Raw genomic sequence first — 23,295 nt, 5'->3', positions numbered from 1 at the left:
TAATTTGCTTTCTTGAACTAGATTTTGTGTTGAATTATCGAACGTATTAGATCTTTTTTTTTCTTCTTTTAATTATTATTAAAGTGTCAGGATAATTGTGATACGAAAAACAATATAGATGTCAACACTAGAAGCAAAAGCAGCAGTAACAACAACAGCAACAATACCAACTACTACTACAACTACGGCAACAACACAGACAGAAGCAACAGCAATATCAACAAACAAAGAAACGATATTCATCGGAAGATCTCCTCCAAGAGTTACAGCTTCCCTGTTTCCGTTAAAGGTACAAGGTGCATCCCAGAAACTTTGAAAATTTTTTCAGAGTGGAAATTATAATTGCAGCGTGGAAGGTGTTTATAAGCCATTTAAGAAACACACAAAAACCGTTAGATTCACTTCAACATTAAATTTAATTTGTCAAAATATTTTCGTTGCTTTGAGACCGCGACCTGTTCACTGACAAAATTTCTGTTCACTGACAAAATTCCGCGAGATGCAGCACTGAATTTTGTCAGTGAACAGATCGCGGTCTCAAAGCGACGAAAATATTTTAACAAATTAAATTTAATGTTGAAGTGAATCTAACGGTTTTTGTGTGTTTCTTAAATGGCTTATAAACACCTTCCACGCTGCAATTGTTTTCGTTCTAGCACACGATCTCAGATCAGGTCACTTGCTATGCAAGTACATCTCCGAAATTATAATTGTCCTAGATTATTACAATTTTACAATATGATTACTACACAACTAATAAGCTGACTAGCCAACTCTTTTCTTCCAGATTGATGGAGAAAGTTGTAACAGCACTTTGAAGATACCCTGTTAAACACTGCTTGTCAGAGCTGACTAGTTTTCAGAATGTAGTTGAGACGTGAAAGCAATTTGGAATTTCGCTATGCATTAAAGTTCTGTGTTAAACTGAGCAAAAATGCTATAGAAACTTGTGAAATGCTTCAGGCTGCTTATGGACTAACTTGTATGAGCTGAACATTTGTTTTTCAGTCACAAGAAATTAAAGGTCTGTAGAGAGGCGGAGAGAGACGATGAGAGGTGTGGGAAGGAGAGGGACAGCAGAACATTGGAGCTAGTTGAGAAAATTAGCAATTTTTTCAATGAAAACTGTCATGTGTCTATAAAGACAGTCTGTGAAGACTGGCGGGTGTCTACAGTTTGGAGTTGGTGTAGCAAATGTACTCAGAATTATTCATGAAGGTCTGAACATGCGCAAAATTTATGCAAAGTTGATTTCCAGCGTGCTCAGTGACGAACAGAAGGAAAGACATCAGTTCAAGGTTACTTGAGTTTCTGGTGACCTGTGACGAAAGATGGATCTACTGATATGATCCAGAGACTAAGAAATAGAGTGCCCAATGAAAGCATCCTAGCTTCAACTGAGCCCATCCACCTTATTCGCTTCCCTTCCTCTAGATGTCCTGCTGATATTTTTGTCGATTTGCAATTGATAAACATCAACTGCCTCAATCTCACCAGATTCAAAGGGCCTGCGAAAGCCATAGCATATCTTTGTTCCAACCAAACCACTAAAAGCTAATGTATCATTCCTTGTTTTTAACATTATAAGATGAAGATTTAACAAAAAATTAGCAAGCCAGTAGACCGTGCAGAACTTCTCTTGTTGGTTTATCGATTCTGGCTTGATTTGAACACAGGTATTTAGTGACTAAATATTATGAGGAATTTTTTCTAGCGCCCAAAAATGTCTACCAACTCACTATATTTAATACTGAAGTATTGGTTAAATATAACAGAATTTAGAGATGAATGGTTCACACCTAAGAGTGCTGTGTCACACCTCGAAATAACAACGCAATGATAGATGAGCGACGATTTCTCCAGTCCATGGTCACTCGGTATGCAGTTCTACAACACACGCATATATACACACACACATACACACACACACACACACACACACACACACACACACACACACACACACACACACACACATATATATATATATATATATATATATATATATATATATATATATACATATATATGTACTTATTTCTATATCTAAAGGTATCAAATATTGCGAATATAGTCGCAGACTGTTGTTCCAAGAATGTCTTGAAGTACCTTCAATAGTTTGGAAGAAAATGATAGCATCATCTTTGATAATACTGAGAAACAGCCACATGGTAAGTAACCAATAAAATATTTCATAGAATTAGCAACAACATGAATTTTTAATTGTGTGAGATGTTAATAGAATTGTTATGATTTTCCAAACTATTTATCCCATCTGTGGAGAGTAACTTTACAATATTTACACCTATAATATATTTCAATGAGCTTGACCTTTGATCAACAGGTGTCTTATTCCTGAATGTCCATTTACTCTCATGAATTTACACTAGTGATCCCATCAATAAGAACACTGTTATCCAAAATCTATAAATAGTTCAAATCCAGTATATATATATATGTGTGTATGTGTGTGTGTGTGTGTGTGTGTGTGTGTGTGTGTGTGTGTGTCTGTATAAAAAATATATATAAAAATACAAAATGGGACAAGAACGCAAAACATTCAAATAGACGATACAAAAACGGACGGGTCATTCGAAGCCTCTAATCTTCAGTCAAGAACCAGATCATCCACGCAATTTCGGCTGATTAATCTTATATATATATAATATAAGTTTTGGAATTATATTCCCTACTATTTATTATATATATATGCACACGAATATATATATATATATATATATATATAAAACTAATACATCCGATAAATAGCAATTTTGTATTTACTCTGTATACGTGTAAGGAAGTAATAATTTTTGAGAGCCTGATTTTTCTCCGGCTATGCTAGAAATATTAGCATACCTAGTAAAAATCTGAAATATTCCTATATATTTGCAGCATATCCATTTACCAACAAATTTCAAGAAATTCTTTGTCAATACTTTTACTAGACAAGCATCATCAACCCAACATGCCCATATCTTTGACAAACGAGTATTAGAACCAGAATACAGTTTGTCTTCAAATCCTAAATTAAAGACGACAACAGTATCGAAAAACAAACCAAATCAAAGTAATGCTCGTGAAATTGCAATGGTAAAAGCTTTCTGGAATCGAGACGATGATGGCATTCATGGCATTGCTGGTCCCACGGTAGAATTTAAACGAAACGTCTTCCAGAACCCATGAAAATTCAAGAAAATTTGGTAAAACCAATAGAAGTTGAAAGAATAAGCAATAAAGATCTTGAGAAACACGTGAAATCGAAATTCAATCTACTGTTTGATAACCAGAAGGGAAATATGGATGTCTTGAACCAAAGAGATGTTGCTTCTAAATATTCATTAGCTAGCACAAAGAATCATCGAATAAGAAAGACAAGTGCATCTAACGAACGTTTGGATCAAATGAAACGAGTATTTTCTAATAGTAATCAGATAAATAATCTTTCAAAACCAGAGAAGCGAAAGATTTTGCAAGTTACAGCCAAATTATATGACGTCCACCAAAGAAAAACTAATACATCCGTTAAATAGCAATTTTGTATTTACTCTGTATACGTGTAAGGAAGTAATAATTTTTGAGAGCCTGATTTTTCTCCGGCTATGCTAGAAATATTAGCATACCTAGTAAAAATCTGAAATATTCCTATATATTTGCAGCATATCCATTTACCAACAAATTTCAAGAAATTCTTTGTCAATACTTTTACTAGACAAGCATCATCAACCCAACATGCCCATATCTTTGACAAACGAGTATTAGAACCAGAATACAGTTTGTCTTCAAATCCTAAATTAAAGACGACAACAGTATCGAAAAACAAACCAAATCAAAGTAATGCTCGTGAAATTGCAATGGTAAAAGCTTTCTGGAATCGAGACGATGATGGCATTCATGGCATTGCTGGTCCCACGGTAGAATTTAAACGAAACGTCTTCCAGAAACCCATGAAAATTCAAGAAAATTTGGTAAAACCAATAGAAGTTGAAAGAATAAGCAATAAAGATCTTGAGAAACACGTGAAATCGAAATTCAATCTACTGTTTGATAACCAGAAGGGAAATATGGATGTCTTGAACCAAAGAGATGTTGCTTCTAAATATTCATTAGCTAGCACAAAGAATCATCGAATAAGAAAGACAAGTGCATCTAACGAACGTTTGGATCAAATGAAACGAGTATTTTCTAATAGTAATCAGATAAATAATCTTTCAAAACCAGAGAAGAGAAGCGAAAGATTTTGCAAGTTACAGCCAAATTATATGACGTCCACCAAAGAAAAAGGGAAAGCTTTTATAAAATACGCAATAAACCAAAGCAGTTAAGTGCTAAACGAAATACATTCAACGAACTCGGGGCAGTGGGTGCAGATAACTCAAAACACTCTTTGTTTGAACGACGAAATAAGTCATATGCTAAGATATCAAAAGATGCTAAACGAATAAAAACAGTCAATAGTCGCAGGAAGACAATAATCTCAAAAGAAGTTTCTAAAGAATCCAGAAGTGTTTTTCGAACTGATACAGGGAACATTTACGACACGGTAAGCATAGATAACTTTGTTGCTGTTGTTCTTACTGTGATTCTTTTGAGCATTCTTTCTTGAAACATGCAATTCTACTCACTACTGATGTTGTTGATAATAGGTATGCAAAGACCTAAGGTCAATCTTGATTGATCAGATTTGATATCAAAGGCATGCAGGCGGTGTCCATTGTGTATTTTGTACGTCCTGTGTTTCCCCTTTATTTAAGGCAGTAAAATATGATTTGAGAGAGATTTAGCTGTTATTTCTAGCAGGGTATCTGAATACATAGATTTGGCGGCTCATTTCCTGAGGTTTACTGCGATGTCATATTGTCTTAGACGTTTTCTAAGATAGGTTTTCGATTGCATGTTCTGAAACCTATATGCATAATTGTCCTTGCGCTTATCGGGTAAATTCACAAGCGTAGCTAGAGTGTGCACCGCATTTGGCGGCCCTTCCGTTTGCTGCATCCGGACACCACAAAAAACCACATATTGCCTACAGCAAGCCCAAAATTACACCATCCCCGCCTTTGAAAGTGCTGCCCGGGGAAGACCGCCTCTACCGCCCCACTATCTACACTAGTGGGTAAATTATATGCGCTTTTGATATCTTTCATTAGATGTCTGCGTTTGTGTGTGTGTGTATGTGTGCATGTGTATATGTGTGCGTAACATAAACACACGTGTACATATATGTGTGTGTGTGTGTGTGTAAAATATTGGGTTGTCCAGAAAGTTCGTGCCGATTTTTAAAGGAAAGAAAAAGGTCAATAAATACTTGCCATTACATTTTTAATCAATCAGATATGAACCATTTTGTTGCACAATGCGTCTCCGTCTTTCCTTTAACTTGAAAATACCCTCTTCCCAGAATTGAGGTGGTTTCATGGCAAAGAATTCATCAAGGTATCTTTTTAGAAAATCCTAGGAATTGAAATTTTTAACATTAAGACTATTCTGCAGAGACCTGAATAAGTGGAAATCCCAGAGAGCAATATCTGGTAAATATGGAGGGTGGGGTAACACATCTCAGCCGAGTTGCAGCAATTTTTGTCTGGTTCCCAAATAAACGTGCGGTTTTGCATTATCATTTTGAAAAACAACACCCTTCCTGTTGGCCAATTCTGGACGTTTCTCTTGAATTGCTGCTTTTAACTCATCCAGTTGTGTGCAGTATTTCTCAGAATTAATAGTCTGGTTATTTGGGAGAAGCTCATAGTACAAAATTCCTTTCCAATCCATCAAGACACAAAGTAAGACCTTTTTAGGGTGAACACCCGCTTTTGGGGTGGCTAAGGGTGGCTCATGTCGCTTACTCCAGGATCACTTTCTCTGAACATTTCTATAGATAATACTTTCTCATCACCTGTCACAATTTGCTTTAAATTTAAACTGCATACTATATGGCCTTATAATTAGGAAACTTTTACTGCTTGAATTATAGGGGTAAAAAATTTAGAATTATTTATCACCAGTGGTTTGCATGCGTAATAAAAGTCATAAGACAACATATTTTCATACGTAAGGGTGTATAAAAATTTATACACAGAGAGGAGACACTTTAGAACTATTTTTTAGCATGTAAGGAGTCCTGTCAAGGGTCTTCTTTCTGTGTATAAATCTTTCTAAACTCTTATTTATGAAAACATGTTGTCTTATGACTTTTATTACGCATGCGAACCACTGGTAATAAATTATTCTAAATTGTTTACCCCTATAATTTACACAGTAATATTTATATATATGAGTGTGTGTGTATGTGTGTGTGTGTGTGTGTGTGTGTGTGTGTGTGTGTGTGTGTGTGTCTAGTGGATCTTGCAAGCGTGAAGTGGATTCGATCCACCATAGCCAAATTTAAATAAACACCAGAACAGAACTTTTACCATAGCGAAACAAAGGTTTTTCTATGACTGCAGTTTTGCATGTTCCAGATGCCTTTAGCTAGGCCGAAATAATGTCTTCACCACTTGACCCTTTCTAACCTCTTCTACTTCACCAAAAGCTAGAATAGAGATGAGACCACCAAATAAATCTATTGTTCTCAATGATATATTTATCCTTCCGGTTAGTTATAAAAGCAAGAACACTCCAAACAAAAATTAGTTGGTGACGACTCAACCAAGTAGTCACTTAGCAACAATTGAGCGAGGCGGCTCGTAACGACTCAATTAGTTAGGGAACGGACTGCTAGAATCATGATCACAAGGAATGCAGCTACTAAAGACAATGGTCAGTGAGAGAAATGAAATTTACTGTCAGCAACTGTGAGACAACGTCCCACAAACCTACAACTTTCACTAGCTCTAATTCTGTTCTCTTACAACATCATCTATCGCTATCTGTGGATTACTGCTAACAATTTGTGTACGCCAAACTAGGCAAAAAAAATTCTACCACATCTAACTTTCTTTCGCATGCTCTCAGATGTTATAACCTGCCTGTCGAGGTATGGTATTTTTCAACGTAACGTTGAATAAATATTCTTAAAACTTCATGCATACATATATATATATAATATATATATATATATATGCATGCATGCATGCATGCATGCATGTATGTATGTATGTATGTATGTATGTATGTATGTATGTATGTATGTATGTATGTATGTTCTAATAGAAACATATATACCGTCTGTAAAAAACATAAATCCGAAAGAAGAAGCACACTATAAGATGCAGAGACGTATATAGTATAAATGGGGAAGGCTGGTTTATGGGATTACCTTAGGTTTCCTGTCCATAAAGGGTTTAGCTTTATGGCCTATCGTCAGATCCCAAAACCTATTTGCCCAAGACCTCTTGAAAATATGAAGGAGGAAAGGAGGAAATGCCTCACTACTCAAAGATAACAATTGGGAATTATATCCCTTTGCTATCGGCTATCGACTTCCGACTGTGCCGCCATCTTGTGGGCTCCAAAATGCTAGGTCCTGAAATGTAAACATGGCTCGAAAATTTCTGTTCTGGAATTAAGAATGTTCCCTTGTTCGAGTGAGTCCTTTATAATTCTTGCCCGTTCAGCTATGCATAACTTGCAACGTTTTGTTCCGTTGATGTAGGGACCTAGGTTCTGGAGGATTTTCCATGAGATCAAGTGTGGAATCCCATCGTCTCTTAGCTGTCAGACGTGGCTGGCCAGTGATGTTACGTATCTCCTTTCCTGAACTCTGAAGGAGGACCTGTGGTTGGAGAGACGTTACTTGAAAGACTTTCCTGAACATCCAATGTATCTCTATGAGCGTGTGTTGTCGGCGCTGTCTTTGTATCTGCTGGTGTTGTTGTTGTTGCTGCCGCCGCCGCCGACATGCATGCATACATACATACATACATACATACATACATACATACATACATACATACATACACATACTACTTTCCAATATAACTGAAATGTTTATTTAAAAGACTAGCTTATAGAGAAACTTATAACAACATTACACGGTCGTTAGTGGTGGGATGGTAGCGGTGAGGTGGGTATTGAAGCTGTCATGTTGTGACGTCGTTTGTCGATCGGTCCGGTTGGTTGGTTGGTAGGTGTGTGTGTGTGCGCTTGCTTGCTGGCTGGCTGGCTGGCTTGCTGGCTGGCTGGCTGGTTGGTTGGTGACAAATGGCGTAGTTATGCGTTTTGAGTTCAATTGCAACAAAGAGGACAGGTGAGAGGAACTTAGGACATTTATTCTTGGATATATATATATATATATATATATATATATAAAGTGAGCAAGACACTTTATTTCACGTTGCTCCAGTTCACTCAGCTGTAGAAATGAGTTGCGACGTCACTGGTGCCAAGCTGTATCGGCCGTTGCCTTTCCCTTGGATAACACTGGTGGCGTGGAGAGGGGAGGCCGGTATGCATGGGCGACTGCTGGTCTTCCATAAACCACCTTGCCCAGACTTGTGACTAGGAGGGTAACTTTCTAGGTGCAATCCCATGGTCAATGTCGTGACCGAAGGGGGTCAACAACAACAATATAGGTATTACATATTTTTGCCAAAACCGAGTTTTAAGAGTTTAACATGAAACATTAAACATTTAATCGTTCACTAGCTGACATTCATTTAGGTAAAATTGTTGGGAATAAAAGTTACAGAGCAATAAAACAAAATGCACATAAAAAGAGGTGTAGATGCATTTTAGTGTACATGGAAAGGGACAGAGGGGAAGAAAAAATTAAGGGACACAAAAGAAGGGAAAGAGGAAAAGTATAGGAACAGAGAAGGATAGGCAGAGTTAAGTGCGTAAGTGAATAATAGAGCAAGTATGCTGCACGCAGATAGAAGGAAGTAGCGTTCATCTCTCTCTCCCTTTCTTTCTTTCTCTCTCCCTTTCTTTCTCTCTCTCTCTCCCTTTCTTTTTCTCTCTCTCTCCCTCTCTCTTTTTCTCATATACTTAAACAATCTATCTATCTACACACACACACACACACATATATATATATATATATATATATATATATATATATATATATATTTCTGTGTTCCTTTCTGTAGAAGAGGGTAGGCTCGAAACGTTAAAGACTTTTTCATTTCCCGAGCGTTAAACTAATACAGCTGTTTGTTGTCTACACTACCTGTCTTTGTCTTTTGCTTTTTGTGTGTGAATTCTCCCTATATATATATATATATATATATATATACACCTTGAATACTGCTGCCCACTGTGGTCTCCTCATACAAGACAAAACATCTCCAGAATTGAGTCACCCCAGAGGGCTCTCACTAAACAAATTGAAGGCATGGCTGCTCTCGACTATTGGGATCGCCTTAAAGCCTTGAAACTTTACTCCCTCCAGCGTCGCCGTGAGCGGTACATCATTTGTACGATGTGGAAAATATACCGCCAACTTTGCCCAAACGACCTAAACATTAGCTTCAAGGTTCATCCGAGACTTGGACCACGGGCTATACGTCCCCTGCCAAATTCAAGATCACAACATACATGTACACTGCAACATAATTTCTTTTCCTCAACAGGCCCTGCCCTATTTAACATTGTCCCGAGGGAGATCAAAGAGGAAAAGGATCCCATCAACTTCAAACAGAGTCTGGATAGATTCCTTCAAAGAATACCAGACAAGCCACCCATAATTGGATACAACTCACCCAACAAGAACTCACTACTTGAACAAAACTGGATACAACTCACCCAACAAGAACTCACTACTTGAACAAAACTTGACTTAAACAGGATTCGAATAATCCTATCAGGTGGACATGGCCTGGACCAATCTCTGGTCGAAACATATCTAAGTTTTATCTAAGTTTTATATATATATATATATGTATATATATATATATATATATATATATATATATATATATATATATAATATATATATATATATGTATATATACATATATATATATATATATATATATATATATATATATATATATATGTATATATACATATATATATATATATATATATATATGTATATATATATATATATATATATATATATATATATATATATATATATATATATATATATATATATATATATAATAACAAATATTAGGGAATAAATCCAAAATTACAGGGAAAAATAAGATTTAGGAATAAATCCAATTTTATAGTAAAATATATATAATATTAATTCGAGGGTTTCAAGTCGCTCGGGGCTACCGTTTTGTTGCCATGGTGAGGAATATGGAAAACGAAGCACGGGTCAAAATAGCTAATCTACATTTCAGATGTAGAATACGATTGTATCGGAATTTATTGCCAAAAGTTTTTTCAGAGGAGGGGGTTGCAGATAATTCAATTGCCTCAACTTTTTTTTCTCATGACTTTCAGAAAAGTAGATGTTTTTAAGAAAATTTTCTATAAATACCTTTTACATGGTGTAAATTGCAATTAAGCCAGAATTTAATGTGCAAAAAAAAAAAGAAAGAAATTGTTAGTGGACGGATATCTCAGGCATTTCGACTTTGTTTCCTCGTGTGTTTTTTTGATAATGTAGATCACGATTATCGTGAAAAAAATTATGGTATACCTACACAAGTGTGTCCCCCTAACTTTGTTTCCACATAACTTTTAGAAAAATAGATATCTTTTAATGAAATTTTCTACAAATACGCTTCATATGGTGTAGATTCAGATTATGTCATAGTTTGTTGTGTAAAATATTTTTCTGTGAGTGGGGAGAGGAATTTCGGAAAATTCGCGCGAGTCAACGTCGTTTCCTTATAACTTTCAGAAAATGGGTATCTTTTAATGAAATTTTCAACAAATACCTTTCAGAGTGTGTAGATTGCGATTATGTCGGAATTTTATATATAAAAGAAAATTGATGGGCTCGAACACGTACATACTAATACACATCACATATATCCACAAAATAAATCTTGAAATTTCGAAAAGAAAATTGTGACGTATGTCAGTATGTGTACATACTCTCCCTTTACTCCTTTTACTCTTTTACCTGTTTTAGTCATTTGACTGTGGCCACGCTGGAGCACCGCCTTTAGTTGAGCAAATCGACCCCAGGACTTATTCTTTTTAAGCCTTGTCTCTTTTGCCGAACCGCGAAGTTACGGGGACGTAAACACACCAGCATTGGTTGTCAAGCGATGTTGGGGGGGACAAACACACACACACACACACACACACACACACATATATATACGACGAGCTTCTTTCAGTTTCCGTCTACCAAATCCACTCACAAAGCTTTGGTCGGCCCAAGGCTACAGTAGAAGACACTTGCCCACGGTGCCACGCAGTGGGACTGAACCCGGAACCATGTGGTTGGTAAGCAAGCTATTTACCACATACCCACTCCTCATCTTTTTTTCTTTTCACATCAAATTCTGACTTTTAGAATAATGGATATATCTTGATGAAATTTTCATATGGTTACATTACGATTATATTGGAATTTAATGTGAAAAAAATTGGGGGCGGATATTTCAGGCATCTTGACGTTATTTCTTTGTTTTAAATGTGCATATTACAATAATGTTGCGGGGGGATCCTTTTAAGGATTGCTGAATACCTTCCCAAAAATTATCCAATAGAAATCTTCGTAGAAAGAGGAGTACAATTTGTATTAATTATTGAACATGTATTTCTTTCATAATTTTTTGTAGCAGTCCTAAGCTCTCCATTTTAAATAAACTTAAAGGTAGCCCTTTCTCTACGTGGTCGTTTAGTATTCTAGAAAAAGCAAGGATCAAATGAGGCTCAAAAGTAATTTTTGCATACGTATACAAGTGTGTCCTCTCGACTTTGATTCCTCATAACTTCCAGAAAAGAGGACATATTTTAATAAAATTTTCAACAAATACGTTCTGATGAAGTAGATTTCGTTTATATCGGAATTTATGGTGATCTTGTTTTAATTGTTCGATGAATCCAATACTCACAGTGTTTGGACATAACACTACTGACATCACAACTCATTGCCTCATCACTTCCAAGTTTGTTACAATCCAACCAACGAGGGAGCCACTAAGTGACTACTAGCCGATGAGTAAGTCTAAATGGTGTGAGGCAAAAAGAGACCCTTTATAGAATTATGACTCAAAATTGCAACCAAAACTCTTGGCTGTCTTCAAAAGAGAAGGACACATTGGATAACAACGTCCCAGGTACACTATAACCAAAACGAAGTAGAAATTTTGCCAAAGACAGAATGCCTTTGGTTAGTTCAGTCAGAGCCTAGGTTTGAACAGCAACAACAATGATTTTGCAATATGTCTATTTTCAGGCTCTCTTCACATGACATTCTTTGCTGCCAAAATTGGTTTGTTGTACCCCCAGTCTGTCATAGTAAATATAATATTACAGAAACATGCTATTGCCATGGAATCTTACAGGTAAGTCTACTTCACTTATTTAGTATGTGAATGTTACACCAAAGAACCATACATAACCACACTGACTTCGAAGAAATAACTGCCAAATCCTTCTAAAATCCTATCCCTACCATCTTTTAAAAATGAAATATAAAAATGTATGCCCAGCAACAATATGTCTTTTCTCCTCTTGGCACAAGGCCCAAAATTTTGAGGATGTGGGGCAGTCGATTTGATTGACCCGAGTACGCAACTGGTACTTAATTTATCGACCCCGAAAGGATGAAAGGCAAAGTCAACCTCGGCGGGATTTGAACTCAGAACGTAGCGGCAGACGAAATACCGCTAAGCATTTCGCCCGGCATGCTAACGTTTCTGCCAGCTCGCCGCCGTCCAGCGACATTATATATGAAAACAAAATCAGACAGACTGGTCACTAATGTATATCAAGTAACAGGGATAATAGTAAATGGTTTATGAATTAATCAAGAGATGACTGATCAAGTTGAGGTAATACTATTCCACCAATATTTACCTGAACTCCATTGTTTTGGCGGTGTTTGTTTGTCTTTTGTCTTGCTTGAGACATTGGCTTTTTCTACCTCCTTTCTCCCATTCTTATCATCCACTTCCTTGTACACCTGATACCTTGAACTTCTGACCTTTTCATACCGTTTCTCTCTCTCTCTCTCTCTCTCTCTATATATATATATATATATAATATATATCTTTCTTTCTCTCTCCCTTTCTTTCTTTCCTCTCTCTCTCTCTTTCTCTCTCTCTCCCATTCTTTTTCTCTCTCTCTCCCATTCTTTTTCTCTCTCTCTCCCTCTCTCTTTTTCTCATATACTTAAACAATCTATCTATCTACACACACCACACACACACACACCACACACACACATATATATATATATATATATATATATATATATATATATTTCTGTGTTCCTTTCTGTAGAAGAGGGTAGGCTCGAAACGTTAAAGACTTTTTCATTTCCCGAGCGTTAAACTAATACAGCTGTTTGTTGTCTACACTACCTGTCTTTGTCTTTTGCTTTTTGTGTGTGAATTCTCCCTATATATATATATATATATATATATATATATATATATATATATATAATATATATATATATATATATATATATATATGTATGTATATATATATATATATACACCTTGAATACTGCTGCCCACTGTGGTCTCCTCACACAAGACAAAACATCTCCAGAATTGAGTCACCCCAGAGGGCTCTCACTAAACAAATTGAAGGCATGGCTGCTCTCGACTATTGGGATCGCCTTAAAGCCTTGAAACTTTACTCCCTCCAGCGTCGCCGTGAGCGGTACATCATTTGTACGATGTGGAAAATATACCGCCAACTTTGCCCAAACGACCTAAACATTAGCTTCAAGGTTCATCCGAGACTTGGACCACGGGCTATACGTCCCCTGCCAAATTCAAGATCACAACATACATGTACACTGCAACATAATTTCTTTTCCTCAACAGGCCCTGCCCTATTTAACATTGTCCCGAGGGAGATCAAAGAGGAAAAGGATCCCATCAACTTCAAACAGAGTCTGGATAGATTCCTTCAAAGAATACCAGACAAGCCACCCATAATTGGATACAACTCACCCAACAAGAACTCACTACTTGAACAAAACTGGATACAACTCACCCAACAAGAACTCACTACTTGAACAAAACTTGACTTAAACAGGATTCGAATAATCCTATCAGGTGGTGCTATTAGGTTAGACATGGCCTGGACCAATCTCTGGTCGAAACATATCTAAGTTTTATCTAAGTTTTATATATATATATATATATATGTATATATATATATATATATATATATATATATATATATATTATATATATATATATATATATATATGTGTATATATACATATATATATATATATATATATATATATATATATTATATATATATATATATTATATATATATATATATATATATGTATATATATTATATATATATATATATATATATATATGTATATATATATATATATATATATATATATATTATATATATAATAACAAATATTAGGGAATAAATCCAAAATTACAGGGAAAAATAAGATTTAGGAATAAATCCAATTTTATAGTAAAATATTATATAATATTAATTCGAGGGTTTCAAGTCGCTCGGGGCTACCGTTTTGTTGCCATGGTGAGGAATATGGGAAAACGAAGCACGGGTCAAAATAGCTAATCTACATTTCAGATGTAGAATACGATTGTATCGGAATTTATTGCCAAAAGTTTTTTCAGAGGAGGGGGGTTGCAGATAATTCAATTGCCTCAACTTTTTTTTCTCATGACTTTCAGAAAAGTAGATGTTTTTAAGAAAATTTTCTATAAATACCTTTTACATGGTGTAAATTGCAATTAAGCCAGAATTTAATGTGCAAAAAAAAAAAGAAAGAAATTGTTAGTGGACGGATATCTCAGGCATTTCGACTTTGTTTCCTCGTGTTTTTTTGATAATGTAGATCACGATTATCGTGAAAAAAATTATGGTATACCTACACAAGTGTGTCCCCCTAACTTTGTTTCCACATAACTTTTAGAAAAATAGATATCTTTTAATGAAATTTTCTACAAATACGCTTCATATGGTGTAGATTCAGATTATGTCATAGTTTGTTGTGTAAAATATTTTTCTGTGAGTGGGGAGAGGAATTTCGGAAAATTCGCGCGAGTCAACTTCGTTTCCTTATAACTTTCAGAAAATGGGTATCTTTTAATGAAATTTTCAACAAATACCTTTCAGAGTGTGTAGATTGCGATTATGTCGGAATTTTATATATAAAAGAAAATTGATGGGCTCGAACACGTACATACTAATACACATCACATATATCCACAAAATAAATCTTGAAATTTCGAAAAGAAAATTGTGACGTATGTCAGTATGTGTACATACTCTCCCTTTACTCCTTTTACTCTTTTACCTGTTTTAGTCATTTGACTGTGGCCACGCTGGAGCACCGCCTTTAGTTGAGCAAATCGACCCCAGGACTTATTCTTTTTAAGCCTTGTCTCTTTTGCCGAACCGCGAAGTTACGGGGACGTAAACACACCAGCATTGGTTGTCAAGCGATGTTGGGGGGGACAAACACACACACACACACACACACACACACACACATATATATACGACGAGCTTCTTTCAGTTTCCGTCTACCAAATCCACTCACAAAGCTTTGGTCGGCCCAAGGCTACAGTAGAAGACACTTGCCCACGGTGCCACGCAGTGGGACTGAACCCGGAACCATGTGGTTGGTAAGCAAGCTATTTACCACATACCCACTCCTCATCTTTTTTTCTTTTCACATCAAATTCTGACTTTTAGAATAATGGATATATCTTGATGAAATTTTCATATGGTTACATTACGATTATATTGGAATTTAATGTGAAAAAAATTGGGGGCGGATATTTCAGGCATCTTGACGTTATTTCTTTGTTTTAAATGTGCATATTACAATAATGTTGCGGGGGGATCCTTTTAAGGATTGCTGAATACCTTCCCAAAAATTATCCAATAGAAATCTTCGTAGAAAGAGGAGTACAATTTGTATTAATTATTGAACATGTATTTCTTTCATAATTTTTTGTAGCAGTCCTAAGCTCTCCATTTTAAATAAACTTAAAGGTAGCCCTTTCTCTACGTGGTCGTTTAGTATTCTAGAAAAAGCAAGGATCAAATGAGGCTCAAAAGTAATTTTTGCATACGTATACAAGTGTGTCTCTCGACTTTGATTCCTCATAACTTCCAGAAAAGAGGACATATTTTAATAAAATTTTCAACAAATACGTTTCTGATGAAGTAGATTTCGTTTATATCGGAATTTATGGTGATCTTGTTTTAATTGTTCGATGAATCCAATACTCACAGTGTTTGGACATAACACTACTGACATCACAACTCATTGCCTCATCACTTCCAAGTTTGTTACAATCCAACCAACGAGGGAGCCACTAAGTGACTACTAGCCGATGAGTAAGTCTAAATGGTTGTGAGGCAAAAAGAGACCCTTTATAGAATTATGACTCAAAATTGCAACCAAAACTCTTGGCTGTCTTCAAAAGAGAAGGACACATTGGATAACAACGTCCCAGGTACACTATAACCAAAAAGAAGTAGAAATTTTTCCAAAGACAGAATGCCTTTGGTTAGTTCAGTCAGAGCCTAGGTTTGAACAGCAACAACAATGATTTTGCAATATGTCTATTTTCAGGCTCTCTTCACATGACATTCTTTGCTGCCAAAATTGGTTTGTTGTACCCCCAGTCTGTCATAGTAAATATAGTATTACAGAAACATGCTATTGCCATGGAATCTTACAGGTAAGTCTACTTCACTTATTTAGTATGTGAATGTTACACCAAAGAACCATACATAACCAAACTGACTTCGAAGAAATAACTGCCAAATCCTTCTAAAATCCTATCCCTACCATCTTTTAAAAATGAAATATAAAACTGTATGCCCAGCAACAATATGTCTTTTCTCCTCTTGGCACAAGGCCCAAAATTTTGAGGATGTGGGGCAGTCGATTTGATTGACCCGAGTACGCAACTGGTACTTAATTTATCGACCCCGAAAGGATGAAAGGCAAAGTCAACCTCGGCGGGATTTGAACTCAGAACGTAGCGGCAGACGAAATACCGCTAAGCATTTCGCCCGGCATGCTAACGTTTCTGCCAGCTCGCCGCCGTCCAGCGACATTATATATGAAAAAAAATCAGACAGACTGGTCACTAATGTATATCAAGTAACAGGGATAATAGTAAATGGTTATGAATTAATCAAGAGATGACTGATCAAGTTGAGGTAATACTATTCCACCAATATTTACCTGAACTCCATTGTTTTGGCGGTGTTTGTTTGTCTTTTGTCTTGCTTGAGACATTGGCTTTTTCTACCTCCTTCTCCCATTCTTATCATCCACTTCCTTGTACACCTGATACCTTGAACTTCTGACCTTTTCATACCGTTCTCTCTCTCTCTCTCTCTCTCTCTATATATATATATAATATATATATATATATCTTTCTTTCTCTCTCCCTTTCTTTCTTTCCTCTCTCTCTCTCTCTCTTTCTCTCTTTCATTCTCTCTCTCTCCCATTCTTTTTCTCTCTCTCTCTCTCTTACCCTTCTCTCTCTCCCTTTTTATCTTTCTCTCCCTCTCTGTCTCTCTCACATACACACATATACACACTCTTTGACGCTCTCTCACACACACACTTTCTCTGTTTTCTTCTTCGTAGATAAAGGATAATGGTTTAAAACATTAAATTCTCCACTCCTCACACTCCTCACACTAATTCATATTTTCAATGAACTCTCCTATTGACTAACTGTCGCTGACGCACATCATCCTCATCTTCCATAAGCTGTGGGTTTTACCCTATGATGGCAACAGTCAAAAGTAGTTGTACATGATGATGTAACGCTAAAGGATGATGGTAATCTGGAAAATGAGGATACCATTGACCAAATAAGGGAAATAATGGTAAAAAAATGGTAATAATATTCATGGAATGGTATTCTTTGTTTGGTAAGACGGTGAGCTGATAGAAACGTTAGCACGCCGGGCAAAATACTTAGCGATATTTCGTCTGCCGTTACGTTCTGAGTTCAAATTCCGCCGAGGTCGACTTTGCCTTTCATTGATTGGTTGAAATTGCAGAAATGCAAGAAATTAAACAACAAATAGCTTACAAACTACAGAATTTTCTCAAGAAAGTCGAGAGAAAAAGATGTTTTATGTAACACATTCTACCAGTATACGAAATTTAAAAGTGTTTAGTTACAAAGAAATTATTTTAAAAATCTGCCGGTCAAAGCGGAAAGATACGGTGATGGTAGTAACATTAGCGATAACAGTGATGATGATCATTATTACCCCCGCCTTCACTTAGGTATTGTTTTCAGTCGTATTTGTTTGTTTGTTTCTTTGTTTGTTCGTAGAAAAGATATCTCAAGAACCGCTGGATGGATTTGGATGAAACTTTCAGGGATGTTTGGCCTCGTGACTGGCACAAACATTAGATTTGGAGATCGATCCAGTACCGGACAAGGATTCTGGATTATTTTTCCTGTTTTTTAACTTCATTTTTGAGAGCGATCGGGTTCATTTTTAGTATTCTCGTTTGTGAGAACAGTCAAGTTTATTTCAGATATTCTCATTTTAAAAATCATCTCTGGCTAATCGTTGAGAGGACGTTGGTGTTGCTTTGGTGGAGGTTTGCACTCTCTGAGTGTTCTTGTTATTTTTATTATGATCCACCACTGAGGTATGATTCTTCCAGGAATGTGTTGACGACTAACGTGATGACGGCAGTCAATGATGTTGATGCTGGATGTTGTTGCTACTCTTTAGAGTAAGGCAAGCCTATTCAAATTTCAGGTAAGAAATTCAATCAAATCCAAAGTGTCCACATTTTTTATGAATATCAAAATTGTCTCCCTTGCATTTCTTCACAAAAATTATCATTAGCATTAACAATTTTTCTCTTCGTTATGACAATAATTTTCTTAATCATTTATGTTTTTCACTCAAAAGATTTAGTATGTTAGCCCCTACTTAACTATACATACAAAATGCTTCATTCGCTGGACATAGTCTCTTGAGAATTATTCGTTCATTCTCTTACTTGATGCAGTAATTAGAAGGCAGTCATGCTGGGACAATATTTTGAAGAGTTTAGATAATCAACTCAATCCCTGTACTAATTTTAAGTCTGATACTCCTTCTATCACTATCTTTTTATTGCACTGCTAAGTTATGGGAATATAAACAAATCAAAACAGTGAGAGATTAACACAAACATACGTGCTCACACTCACACACACATACTTATGCGTTTATGTGTATGTATGTATGTATGTATATATATATATGTATGTATATATATATATATGTATGTATATATATATATATAATATATATATATATAAAAAACTAATACATCCGATAAATAGCAATTTTGTATTTACTCTGTATACGTGTAAGGAAGTAATAATTTTTGAGAGCCTGATTTTTCTCCGGCTATGCTAGAAATATTAGCATACCTAGTAAAAATCTGAAATATTCCTATATATTTGCAGCATATCCATTTACCAACAAATTTCAAGAAATTCTTTGTCAATACTTTTACTAGACAAGCATCATCAACCCAACATGCCCATATCTTTGACAAACGAGTATTAGAACCAGAATACAGTTTGTCTTCAAATCCTAAATTAAAGACGACAACAGTATCGAAAAACAAACCAAATCAAGTAATGCTCGTGAAATTGCAATGGTAAAAGCTTTCTGGAATCGAGACGATGATGGCATTCATGGCATTGCTGGTCCCACGGTAGAATTTAAACGAAACGTCTTCCAGAACCCATGAAAATTCAAGAAAATTTGGTAAAACCAATAGAAGTTGAAAGAATAAGCAATAAAGATCTTGAGAAACACGTGAAATCGAAATTCAATCTACTGTTTGATAACCAGAAGGGAAATATGGATGTCTTGAACCAAAGAGATGTTGCTTCTAAATATTCATTAGCTAGCACAAAGAATCATCGAATAAGAAAGACAAGTGCATCTAACGAACGTTTGGATCAAATGAAACGAGTATTTTCTAATAGTAATCAGATAAATAATCTTTCAAAACCAGAGAAGCGAAAGATTTTGCAAGTTACAGCCAAATTATATGACGTCCACCAAAGAAAAAGGGAAAGCTTTTATAAAATACGCAATAAACCAAAGCAGTTAAGTGCTAAACGAAATACATTCAACGAACTCGGGGCAGTGGGTGCAGATAACTCAAAACACTCTTTGTTTGAACGACGAAATAAGTCATATGCTAAGATATCAAAAGATGCTAAACGAATAAAAACAGTCAATAGTCGCAGGAAGACAATAATCTCAAAAGAAGTTTCTAAAGAATCCAGAAGTGTTTTTCGAACTGATACAGGGAACATTTACGACACGGTAAGCATAGATAACTTTGTTGCTGTTGTTCTTACTGTGATTCTTTTGAGCATTCTTTCTTGAAACATGCAATTCTACTCACTACTGATGTTGTTGATAATAGGTATGCAAAGACCTAAGGTCAATCTTGATTGATCAGATTTGATATCAAAGGCATGCAGGCGGTGTCCATTGTGTATTTTGTACGTCCTGTGTTTCCCCTTTATTTAAGGCAGTAAAATATGATTTGAGAGAGATTTAGCTGTTATTTCTAGCAGGGTATCTGAATACATAGATTTGGCGGCTCATTTCCTGAGGTTTACTGCGATGTCATATTGTCTTAGACGTTTTCTAAGATAGGTTTTCGATTGCATGTTCTGAAACCTATATGCATAATTGTCCTTGCGCTTATCGGGTAAATTCACAAGCGTAGCTAGAGTGTGCACCGCATTTGGCGGCCCTTCCGTTTGCTGCATCCGGACACCACAAAAAACCACATATTGCCTACAGCAAGCCCAAAATTACACCATCCCCGCCTTTGAAAGTGCTGCCCGGGGAAGACCGCCTCTACCGCCCCACTATCTACACTAGTGGGTAAATTATATGCGCTTTTGATATCTTTCATTAGATGTCTGCGTTTGTGTGTGTGTATGTGTGCATGTGTATATGTGTGCGTAACATAAACACACGTGTACATATGTGTGTGTGTGTGTAAAATATTGGGTTGTCCAGAAAGTTCGTGCCGATTTTTAAAGGAAAGAAAAAGGTCAATAAATACTTGCCATTACATTTTTAATCAATCAGATATGAACCATTTTGTTGCACAATGCGTCTCCGTCTTCCTTTAACTTGAAAATACCCTCTTCCCAGAATTGAGGTGGTTTCATGGCAAAGAATTCATCAAGGTATCTTTTTAGAAAATCCTAGGAATTGAAATTTTTAACATTAAGACTATTCTGCAGAGACCTGAATAAGTGGAAATCCCAGAGAGCAATATCTGGTAAATATGGAGGGTGGGGTAACACATCTCAGCCGAGTTGCAGCAATTTTTGTCTGGTTCCCAAATAAACGTGCGGTTTTGCATTATCATTTTGAAAAACAACACCCTTCCTGTTGGCCAATTCTGGACGTTTCTCTTGAATTGCTGCTTTTAACTCATCCAGTTGTGTGCAGTATTTCTCAGAATTAATAGTCTGGTTATTTGGGAGAAGCTCATAGTACAAAATTCCTTTCCAATCCATCAAGACACAAAGTAAGACCTTTTTAGGGTGAACACCCGCTTTTGGGGTGGCTAAGGGTGGCTCATGTCGCTTACTCCAGGATCACTTTCTCTGAACATTTCGATAGATAATACTTTCTCATCACCTGTCACAATTTGCTTTAAAATTTAAACTGCATACTATATGGCCTTATAATTAGGAAACTTTTACTGCTTGAATTATAGGGGTAAAAAATTTAGAATTATTTATCACCAGTGGTTTGCATGCGTAATAAAAGTCATAAGACAACATATTTTCATACGTAAGGGTGTATAAAAATTTATACACAGAGAGGAGATACTTTAGAACTATTTTTTAGCATGTAAGGAGTCCTGTCAAGGGTCTTCTTTCTGTGTATAAATCTTTCTAAACTCTTATTTATGAAAACATGTTGTCTTATGACTTTTATTACGCATGCGAACCACTGGTAATAAATTATTCTAAATTGTTTACCCCTATAATTTACACAGTAATATTTATATATATGAGTGTGTGTGTATGTGTGTGTGTGTGTCTGTATAAAAAATATATATAAAAATACAAAATGGGACAAGAACGCAAAACATTCAAATAGACGATACAAAAACGGACGGGTCATTCGAAGCCTCTAATCTTCAGTCAAGAACCAGATCATCCACGCAATTTCGGCTGATTAATCTTATATATATATATACATAAATGCATACATACATAAACCTTCCCTTTTCACCTCTACATGGTCAGACCCTTAGACAAAAAGCTAAATTCCTTACACTACTTGCTGTCGAGAATGAAAACACAGTCTGTGTGTTTGTTTCATGCCATCACGGAAAAGACGAGTGTCAAAGCCGATGGGAATAACAAAACCAATGCCGACGGGGACGCCGACAACGATGTCTGATAAGAAAGGGGATGATTGTTAGTAACTACTTTTGTAAGGTAAAAGCATGTCGATCGAACCGTATCTTCTACTGTGCATCATATTTCTAATGTTCGAAGAAAATTCTACAAAACTAGTTCGGATGAGCGGGGTGCAAGTAGCAAATAGCCATTCGAAATGGGTAACTATTGGAGACCGTTCAGGAGTTATATCGAAAACCGATTCTCACAGCAAATACCAGAAGCGAATATTTCATAAGACATTTCTAAAGCAGACGACACCACAAATCAAATGAGTTAACAAATCATTTTCCGAGTAATGACAGAAAAAATCAAGTATGAACGTTTTTTTTCCTTTTTCTCTATTTTTTTTTCATTTAATTGATATATTTTATATTTTTCAGTTTCTACTTTTTAAATTATTTTATTTTTAGCTTTACTTAGTAATTTTCAAAATTGTATTTAAAGAAAATATCTCATGTTCCGGGAAATTTTTTATTATAACGTAATAGCAATATTTTTCTTTCTTTCTCTCTCTCTCTCTATATATATATATATATATATATATATATATATATATATATATATATATAACAAATATTAGGGAATAAATCCAAAATTACAGGGAAAAATCAGATTTAGGAATAAATCCAATTTTATAGTAAAATATTATATAATATTAATTCGAGGGTTTCAAGTCGCTCGGGGCTACCGTTTTGTTGCCATGGTGAGGAATATGGGAAAACGAAGCACGGGTCAAAATAGCTAATCTACATTTCAGATGTAGAATACGATTGTATCGGAATTTATTGCCAAAAGTTTTT

The 23,295-nt window shown here is 35.7% G+C and overlaps 1 protein-coding gene across 1 annotated transcript; it reads left to right on the top strand.

Annotated features, from left to right (window-relative positions):
- LOC118764132 lies at nt 1–3,186 on the top strand. The gene is made up of 3 exons (XM_036504401.1): nt 1–289; nt 2,053–2,171; nt 2,896–3,186. The coding sequence occupies exons 2-3, from the start codon at nt 2,130–2,132 to the stop codon at nt 3,184–3,186; spliced, it is 333 nt and encodes a 110-aa protein (XP_036360294.1). The 5' UTR covers nt 1–289; nt 2,053–2,129.
- The last annotated feature ends 20,109 nt before the right edge of the window (nt 3,187–23,295 follow it).

This window comes from Octopus sinensis, linkage group LG7 (genome assembly GCF_006345805.1).
Source record: "Octopus sinensis linkage group LG7, ASM634580v1, whole genome shotgun sequence".
NCBI classification, from domain to species: domain Eukaryota; kingdom Metazoa; phylum Mollusca; class Cephalopoda; order Octopoda; family Octopodidae; genus Octopus; species Octopus sinensis.
This window is presented reverse-complemented; position numbering and strand designations above follow the sequence as displayed.

Excerpts from the sequence above, each read along its gene's own strand:
- LOC118764132 (XM_036504401.1), top strand. The coding sequence starts at position 2,130 with ATGATAGCATCATCTTTGATAATACTGAGAAACAGCCACATG. Across the intron at positions 2,172-2,895 it reads TACTGAGAAACAGCCACATG|CATATCCATTTACCAACAAA; the intron begins GTAAGTAACCAA and ends ATATATTTGCAG.